Below are 10386 nucleotides of genomic sequence, written 5' to 3'. Positions count from 1 at the left end.
AGGGACATTTTTACTCATTTAATTACTTGATGATTATATTTTTGTAATGAAATGTGTTTTGTTTTGTTGTGATTGTTCACAAATTTAAAAACAAATCAATGAAACAAAATGTCACCTTCATCTCCACCTCTTCCTTTGTCCTGACGGAGAAGCTCCAGCACGGCGCAATGTAGCAAGACGAAGCAGGATGTAGCAGGAAGTAACAGGATGTAGAAGGATATAGCAGGATGTAGCAGGACGTAACAGGATGTAGAAGGAAGTAACAGGATGTAGAAGGATGTCGCAGAATGTAGCAGGATGTAGAAGGATGTAGAAGGATGTAGAAGGATGTAGCAGGATGCAGAAGGATGTAGCAGGATAAAGAAGGATGTAGCAGGATGCAGAAGGATGTAGCAGGATGTAGGAGGATGTGGAAGGATGTAGAAGGACGTAGCAGGATGTAGGCGGATGTAGCAGGACGTAGCAGGTTGTAGCAGAATGTAGAAGGATGTGGCAGGAAGTAGCAGTATGTAGAAGGACATAGCAGGATGGAGAAGGATGTAGCAGGATGAAGCAGGATGTAGAAGGATGTAGGAGGATGTAGCAGGATGCAGCAGGACGTAGCAGGATGTAGAACGATGTAGGCGGATGAAGCAGGACGTAGCAGGTTGTAGCAGAATGTAGAAGGATCTAGCAGGAAGTAGCAGTATGTAAAAGGACATAGCAGAATGGAGAAGGATGTAGCAGGAGGAAGCAGGATGTAGAAGGATGTAGCAGGATGTAGGAGGATGTAGCAGGACCTAGCAGGATGTAGAAGAATGTAGCAGGACGTAGAAGGATGGAGAAGGATGTAGCAGGATGTGGCAGGAAGTAGCAGGATGTAGAAGGATGTGGCAGGAAGTAGCAGGATGTAGACGGATGTGGCAGGAAGTAGCAGCATGTAGAAGGACAGCAGGATGTAGAAGGATGTAGCAGGATGTAGAAGGATGTAGCAGGATATAGGAGGATGTAGAAGGATGTACCAGGATGAAGCAGGATGTAGAAGGATGTAGCAGGATGTAGGAGGATGTAGCAGGACGTAGCAGGATGTAGAAGGATGTAGCAGGACATAGCAGGATGTAGAGAGATGTAGAAGGATGTAGCAGGACGTAGCAGGTTGTAGCAGAATGTAGAAGGATGTAGAAGGATGTGGCAGGAAGTAGCAGCATGTAGAAGGACATAGCAGGATGCAGAAGGATGTAGCAGGATGTAGCAGGACGTAGCAGGACGTAGCATGATGTAGAAAGATGTAGCAGGACGTACTGAACACTGATCATACATATATATTTAGTTCAAGTTCAAAAGATTATATGTCACATACATACACATACAGTCATATACACTACTCACAAAAAGTTCGGGAAATTGGGCTTTCGGGTGAAGTTTCAGGATGAAGCTAAAATGCACTATAACCTTTACAGGTGAACTTCATTTGACCTTCTCTAAACTTTTGAATGCACACGTCCAACTGTTTAATGTTTCAGTACTTTTTGCACAACTTGCTGTTCTAACAAGGAGCTGAACGGAAAAATTCACAACAGGTGTTTGATCCATGAATCCACCAATAAATGTCCTGGTTCAATTAGAGTCGGTATTTAAAGTCCTCTTCATCAAGCTGTTCACATGTTGACATCATGACACCAAGACCACACCAACAACTGATCAACAGCACCTCGCCTGGCGAGGCTTCAAACAGGATGTTGTCAGAGGGAAGTGGCCACTGAGCTTAGAGCGTCACAGAGCGTCATCAGCAGCTTGCAACAGAGGCACAGAGACTGGAAGGGTCACAGAAAGACATAGAAGTGGACGTCCTTTGGCCACATCCCACACTGATGAGCGCTTCATTGTGAACAGTGCCCTGCGCAACTGCATGATGATGCCACTCAACTCCAGGCACATTTAAGGAAGGTGAGAGGCACCAAGTGTCAAGTCAGACCATTCAAAACTGTTGACATCAGCGTGGCCTGTGTGCTAGACCACCTGCAAGGGCACCTGACCACACCACCAGGCACAGGCATCATGGTCTCTCAGGGGCCAGGGAGCGTTGACGCTGGACGAGGGACCAGTGGCCTCAGTGCTGTTCTCTGATGAAAGTCCATTCACCTTGAGCATAAATGATGGAGCATCAGCCACTGCTGTCACCAGACGAGCCTTTGGTGGTGGTGGTGGTGTTACAGTGTGGGCAGGTGTGTCTAGTCAATACAGAACTGTCCTACACTTTGTGAATGGTACAGTGACAAGCCCATACTACCTGAATGACATCATTCATCCAGTCATTGTGCCCCTGCTTGAACAACACAGGCCTCATCTCATCTTCATGGACGACAACGCTCCAGCTCATGGAGGTGGCATCATTAGGGAACGGCTGCTGGAGACTGGGGCACCTCAAATGGAGTGGCCTGCACTTTCTCCAGACCTGAATCCCATAGAAAACCTATGGGATCAGCTGAGTGGCCGTGTAGAGGCTCCTAACTCTGTACCCCAGAACCTCAATGTGTCATGATCTCCGCCTTCTACTACCTTCCCCTCCCTCTCCTTACCTGTCCCATTAGCCCAACTCCATTCACCTGTGCACACAGCTGTTCCAGATCTGCAATCTAACCACTATATATGCTTCTCTCACCAGTCACCCATTGCCAGATTGTCTTCAATGCATGCACCAGACTCTCCAGCGTTGTCCGGACCGATTCCTTGCTACCGACTCTGCCTCGCTCCGACCACGTATCCTGCCTGCCACTCCGCCTGTCTTCTGTCTGTACTCCTCGTTATCGAACCTGTCTGTCCCCGACAATGTATCCTGCCTGCCCCCTGCCTGTCTTCCGTCTGCTCTACAAATAAAAGACATTACCAAATATCCTTGCCTGTCTTTGTGCTGCAATTGGGTCCTAACCACACCCGTTACACAATGACCTGAGGGCCCCCTTTAAGAAGAGTGGGGGGCCAGGCCTCAGCAGACAATAAGTCGACTTGTGAACAGCATGAGACGTCCTTGTCAAGCTGTAACTGATGCTCAAGGGCACATGACAAGTTTACATTTACATTTACATTTAGTCATTGATCAGACGCTTTTATCCAAAGCGACTTACAATTGTTCAAACAGCGACGGACAGGAGCAATGAGGGGTTAAGTGTCTTGCTCAAGGACACTACAGCATGCAAGCAGGAGGAGCCTGGGATCCAACCAGCAACCTTTAGATTACTAGACCACCAGCTCTACCGCCTGAGCTACCATCCCCTCCCCTCCCCTCTCAATAGTTATTGAGACATTGACATTTGTTGTTGTGGTAAACCCACCACTGTTGTTGGCTTTTGTTTCAATACATAGTTTGAGATGAGGAAATCACCATTGTATCTTCTACTTAAATGCTCTACTTTCATCACATCATATCACTGGAGCGTCAACTTTTTACATTTTCCATCAATTTCACCCAAAAGCCAAATATCCCTAATTTTTTGTGGGTAGTGTATATACAGTATATATATATATATATATACACTGATCATATACTATATATATACTGATCATATACTGTATATTATATATATATATATATATATATATATATATATATATATATATATATATATATATATTTATTTATTTATTTATATATATATATATATATACTGTTACATACCGAGAATCAGCAGGCCCAGGCCCCCGCCTTTGCCCGCTGCCCGGCTGGCATTGCACCCAATCCCAACGCCCCCAATCCCTGCAGGTGGTGGGCCCACAGGGTGGCAGCTCCATGATATTTATTCGGGCTATGCCCAGCCATTATGTATATTGTGTTATATATTATTATTATTACTATGATTATATGTATACTGCTATGTATTATTATTATTATTTTATATATACTGTTATATATTATTATTAAATATATACTGTTATATATTATTAATATTATTATTATTATTATTATTATTATTATTATTATTATTATTATTATTATTATACTGTTATATGATAATATCATATATATACTGTTATATATTATTATTATATATATATACTGTTATATATTATATATATATATGAGGCAGCAGGTGAAGAGTCAGTTGTTGAAGTCTAAAAATGGGCGTGGTCAGGGTCTGAGCCACTTTGACAAGGAGCACATTGTGATGCTGGACGACTGGGTCAGAGCATCTCCACAAGCACAGGTCTTGTGGCTGTTCCCGCTGTGCAGTGGTTACTAGCTACCAAAAGTGTCCAAGGAAGGACGAGCGCTGAACCGGCCCCTGTCCACCCCTGAAAGCACCTACAATGGACACGTCAGCGCCACAACTGAACCATGGCGCAATGGAAGAAGGTGGAGGTCTGATGAATCACCCTTTCTTCGACGTCATGTGGATGGGCGGGGTTAGGGTCGGATCCATGGGGGCTCACCTCCAACTTGCAGGACTTATGTCTTGGCTTAGTGTTATAAGTGGAGCATTAATGTTGTGGCTGATCAGGGTGTGCCTATTATATAATAATAGTATATATATTGTACACAGCACAGTATAAGTGTTATAAGTGGAGCTTTAATGTTGTGGCTGATCAGGGTGTGCGTATTATATAATAATAGTATATATATTGCACACAGCACAGTATAAGTGTTATTAGTGGAGCTTTAATGTTGTGGCTGATCAGGGTGTGCGTATTATATAATAATAGTATATATATTGTACACAACACAGTATTAGTGTTATTAGTGGAGCTTTAATGTTGTGGCTGATCAGGGTGTATATTATATAATAATAGTATATATATTGTACACAGCACAGTATTAGTGTTATTAGTGGAGCTTTAATGTTGTGGCTGATCAGGGTGTGCGTATTATGTAATAATAGTATATATATTGTACACAGCACAGTATTAGTGTTATTAGTGGAGCTTTAATGTTGTGGCTGATCAGGGTGTGTGTATTATATAATAATAGTATATATATTGTACACAGCACAGTATTAGTGTTATTAGTGGAGCTTTAATGTTGTGGCTGATCAGGGTGTGCGTATTATATAATAATAGTATATATATTGTACACAGCACAGTATTAGTGTTATTAGTGGAGCTTTAATGTTGTGGCTGATCAGGGTGTGCGTATTATATAATAATAGTATATATATTGTACACAACACAGTATTAGTGTATTAGTGGAGCTTTAATGTTACATTTACATTTACATTTAGTCATTTATCAGACGCTTTTATCCAAAGCGACTTACAAGGGAGAATAACATTCAGCTACATTGCGACAGAGATTAGTGTAATAACAACATTGGTGTAACAATAAATACTGCAAGGTGGTGCTAAGTAATTGTAGGTTAGGACAGGAGGTACTCACTGAAGAGCTGGGTCTTCAGGTTCTTCTTAAAGACAGAGGGAGGTCCCCGCTCTGGTCATTTTTGGCAGCTCGTTCCACCAACGTGGAACTACAAATGAGAATAGCCTGGATTGCCGTGGCTGTATGGCCGGCAGAGCCAGGCGACGCTCATTTGACGAGCGCAGCATCCGGGGGGCAACTTGTGCTCTTACAAGAGCATTTAAGTAGGTGGGAGCATTCCCAGCAATCACTCTGTAGGCCAGCATCAGAGACTTGAACTTGATGCGGGCGGCTACAGGTAACCAGTGGAGCTCGATGAGCAGCGGAGTGACATGTGCCCTCTTTGGCTGGTTGAACACCAGTCGCGCCGCCGCATTCTGTATCATCTGAAGTGGCTTCACCGCACAGGCCGGCAAGCCTGTTAAGAGGGCGTTGCAGTAGTCGAGACGGGACATCACCAAGGTTTGTACCAGCAGTTGAGTGGCATATTGGGTCAGGTACGGCCTGACTTTTCGGATGTTGAGTAGTGCGAAGCGGCAGGACCGGGAGACGGCGGCAACATGGTCCGAGAATGTCAGTTGGTCATCAATAATGACACCAAGATTCCTTGCAGCCTTGGTAGGAACAAGAGATAGAGAGTTGATTGTAATATCAATGTTGTGATAAATACCTTGTTTGGCCGGGAAGACCAGCAGTTCCGTTTTCGCCAGATTTAGTTGAAGATGATAATCCTTCATCCATGTGGATATGTCAGCGAGACAATCCGAGATCCGCGTCGAGACAGTAGGGTCGTCGGGCGGGAAGGACAGATAGAGTTGAGTATCATCCGCATAGCAGTGATATGAAAAGCCATGTGAGCGGATGATCGGGCCCAGTGAGGTGGTGTATATGGCAAAGAGGAGGGGTCCTAGCACCGAGCCTTGGGGCCCCCCTGTGGTGAGGTTGTGAGGCACAGACAGCTGGCCTCGCCATGTCACAATGAACGAGCGCCCAGTGAGGTAAGATTCGAACCAGGAAAGTGCACTGCCCGTTATGCCCATGCTTGAGAGTATGGACAGGAGTATGCAATGATTGACAGTGTCAAAAGCAGCTGATAAGTCTAGCAGAATGAGGACCGAGGATTTGGCAGCAGCTCTAGCAGTTTTTAAGGCCTCTGTCACAGACAACAGGGCTGTTTCGGTGGAGTGACCACTTTTGAAGCCAGATTGAAGTGTATCAAGAAGGTTGTTTCTTGACAGGTACTCTGTAACCTGTCTAGAGACCGCCCTCTCTAAGGTTTGGAAAGGAATGGGAGGAGAGAGACCGGCCGATAGTTTCCTACTTGATTGGGATCGAGTGAGGGTTTTTTGAGCAGTGGTGCGACCCGAGCCGCTTTGAAAGCGGAAGGGAAAGTGCCGGAAGTTAGGGAAGAATTAATCACATGTGTGATTGCCGGGGTGATAGTCGGTGATATGGCTTGAAGGAGGTTGGATGGGATCGGATCTAGCGGACAGGTAGTAGGACGGCTACATGTTAGTAGTTTAGATACCTCACTTTCAGCGAGGGGAGTGAAACCAGGGAACGATGAGCCTAGGGCTGGAGAAGACAGGTTGTGAGTAAGTTGTTTAGTGAATTGGCTGCTGATGGCTGCCACTTTGTTAGTAAAAAAGGAGGCAAGGCAGTCAGCAGTGAGGTTAGTAGCTGGAGGAGGTGGTGGAGGGTAAAGCAGAGACTTGAAGGTGGTGAATAACTTACGTGTGTCTGTGGCACCGTTGATCCTATCATTGAAGAAGGCCTTCTTAGCAGCAGTGATGCTGGAGGAGAAGGAGGACAGCAGTGTCTGGTAGCTTGCAAGATCCTCAGTTGTTTTGGATTTGTGCCATTTCCTCTCGGCTGCTCTGAGGTCAGTGCGCGTTGTCCGGAGGGTGTCAGTCAGCCAAGGGTGCGACTGGGTTGAACGAGCAGGTCTGGTGGATAGTGGACACAGGATATCCAGACATGAGCTCAAGGTGGAGCAGAGAGAGTCAGTGGCATCATTTACCTGCAGAGAGAAGAAAGTGTCGTGGGGTGGAAGAGAAGAGGAGAGCACAGAGGAGAAGTGGGTGGGAGACAAGTTGCGGAGATTGCTGCGGATAGTAACCATGGGTGGGGAGGTGGGGGGTTGTTTTGGTAGCTGGACATTGAAGTGGATGAAGAAGTGGTCAGAGAGATGAAGAGGAGTGACCCATAGGTTGTCGGTGGTACAGCTCCGAGCAAGAATGAGATCAAGCTCTTTGCCAGCCTTGTGAGTCGGTGGAGTCGGGATCTGTCTTAGGTCGAACGAGCGAACCAAAGACAGGAAGTCAGCCGAGCTCGCACTGTCCAAGTGGATGTTCATGTCTCCGAGGACGAGCATGGGACACTCGTGCTCAGGGATTGATGACAGCAGGGTGTCAAGCTCATGTAGGAAGTCACCTAGTTGTCCCGGTGGACGGTAGATGACGACCACATAGGCTTTCACCGGAGCAGTCACCAAGACGGCGTGATATTCAAAGGAGGCAAAGTTGTTTAAAGGCAGCAGTGGATTAAATTTCCATGTGTTGGAAATTAGCAGGCCAGTCCCACCACCACGGCCAGATGGTCTGGATGTGTGGGAGAATGAGTAGTTAGTGGAGAGTGCAGCCGGGGTTGCGCTATCTTCCGGTTTAATCCATGTCTCAGTGAGAGCAAGGAGCTCCAAGGAGAGGTGGTTGGCATGACCAGAAATGAAGTCTGCCTTGTTAACTGCAGATCGACAATTCCACAAGCCAACAGAGAAGGAGGTTGTTGTGGCTGATCAGGGTGTATATTATATAATAATAGTATATATATTGTACACAGCACAGTATTAGTGTTATTAGTGGAGCTTTAATGTTGTGGCTGATCAGGGTGTATATTATATAATAATAGTATATATATTGTACACAGCGCAGTATTAGTGTTATTAGTGGAGCTTTAATGTTGTGGCTGATCAGGGTGTGTGTATTATATAATAATAGTATATATATTGTACACAGCACAGTATTAGTGTTATTAGTGGAGCTTTAATGTTGTGGCTGATCAGGGTGTGTGTATTATATAATAATAGTATATATATTGTACATAGCACAGTATTAATGTTATTAGTGGAGCTTTAATGTTGTGGCTGATCAGGGTGTGTATTATATAATAATAGTATATATATTGTACACAGCACAGTATTAATGTTATTAGTGGAGCTTTAATGTTGTGGCTGATCAGGGTGTGTGTATTATATAATAATAGTATATATATTGTACACAGCACAGTATTAATGTTATTAGTGGAGCTTTAATGTTGTGGCTGATCAGGGTGTGTGTGTGACCTCACGTCAGGTGTTTTTCAGGTGACTCACAATAAAAGTTTTTTCTCTTGGACCTGAACAACCACACACACACACACACACTCTCTCTAATTGCACTGTAGTTCTACTTCCTGGTTGAAGGAGTTGAACAGTCGTCCGCAGGAGCCACCAAAGCTGCAGCAGCACCGAGCGTCCAGCGGTGAGGAACTACCTTGTTTTAGAGTAAATACAACTCTCCTTTTCCACAGTTAATATCGGTGTCTGAGGTTCCCAAAACATGTTTTTGAGGTTTGTTGCTGAACATTCTAGTCATTGGAACATGCCTCATAACCCTCTTGTTCCAGGACGCTCTGTTTAGTGGGAGGAGCCACCCTCCTGAGATCCCTAGTTCTGTGAGCCAATGGGGTTTGAGCTTTACTTCCTGGTTCCGTTGCGTTGACTCTGTAACTTTGTCAACAAACCAGAGGAGAAAAAAATCCACCTTGTCTCTGCATCATCGGACGTCTGCAGCCTCATTCCAAACTTTGTTCCACTTTGGTTGCCGTGCTCCAAGCTTGTGGGACACGGACAGCGCACCGCCGTTCATGTCAATACATCCTACATCTACAATAAAAACACTGTTTTTATGGGGTGTGTTTGGAGAAAGGCAGCGGATGGAGCAGACAACCTTATGTCCCTGCTAAATGACTAAATGTAAAATGTAAATGACGTAGAACAAGTCTGAGCGTTTTGTTCAAAGACTTTACTTTCTCATGAGTTGACCTCATTATTTGACACTTGGACCACGCCTAAAATCAACATGCTACATTGAACATTGTGTCTATATGACAGGAAATAAGGAAAAGCGCAAGAGGCCGCCTTTCATATCAACTCCATGAGGTAGGATGTTATTAGGATACACTCCATGACTGTCTGTGTGTGTGTGTGTGTGGCCCTACATGCCAAATAGTGCACATCGCCACGCTCCAAAAACCCGGAATGTTGTTCCAGAATTTCAAGAACAGCTGCTTCGCGCAGAGGAACCAAACCTGAATTCTGATTTGTCAATAACAACTCTTCCTGGTTTCACGTCTCTCGTATGGCTCCGCCTACATGCTGCTGCCTACGCTGGCTGGTGGCGCCATCAAGTGGCACAACATAGAAACTACAATGGAAGACTGGACGCCAACGTGGCATTCAGGAGGAATCCAGTTGAACATGATTCACAGGAAACTGCATGCTAACCGTGTTAGCTTAATGCAAGGCTCCAGAGGGGATCAGCTAGCCTAGCTCCAGTGAAATGAGGGGATGAGATGGATGAAAAACCGTCCCTTTAACATAATACTTAACGTAGTACTATGCTACTTACTTTGTGGTATTTTGTAGAATGCACATATTTTTTTCTTGTGTGTCTGTCAGAAAATGGCGTACATAGGGAACCTGATGTCGGAGAAGCAGTTCCAGTGCTCCATCTGTCTGCAGGTCCTCAGGGACCCGGTCACCACACCCTGCGGACACAACTTCTGCCAGTCCTGCCTCCACGGGGCCTGGGACACCGCTGCCGGCCTCCCGGGGACCGGGGACGCCGCTCCCGGCCCCCGGAGGACCGGGGACGCCGCAGCCGGCCTCCCGGGGACCGGGGACGCATCAGCCGGCACCCGGAGGACCGGGGATGCCGCAGCCGGCCTCCGGAGGACCGGGGACGCCGCCGCCGGATGCCACTGCCCCTCTTGCCAGACGCCTTTCTGCCCCCGGCCCCAACT

At 45.8% G+C, this 10386-nt stretch overlaps 1 protein-coding gene across 1 annotated transcript in view; it reads left to right on the top strand.

Moving 5' to 3' along the window:
- Nucleotides 1-10066: 10066 nt before the first annotated feature.
- The window catches only part of LOC307247465 (E3 ubiquitin-protein ligase TRIM68-like), a gene marked incomplete at both ends in the record, with an annotated part of 10946 nt that continues 10626 nt past the window's right edge, over nucleotides 10067-10386 (top strand). The window contains one exon of the mRNA XM_080023617.1: nucleotides 10067-10386. This exon is cut by the window's right edge and continues 397 nt beyond it. Coding sequence (XP_079879743.1) covers nucleotides 10067-10386 — 320 coding nt within the window.

Source organism: Zeus faber (genome assembly GCF_960531495.2).
Source record: "Zeus faber genome assembly, chromosome: 22".
Classification (NCBI taxonomy): domain Eukaryota; kingdom Metazoa; phylum Chordata; class Actinopteri; order Zeiformes; family Zeidae; genus Zeus; species Zeus faber.
Note: the sequence above shows the minus strand (reverse complement) of the source record. Positions and strands in the feature narration are given on the sequence as shown.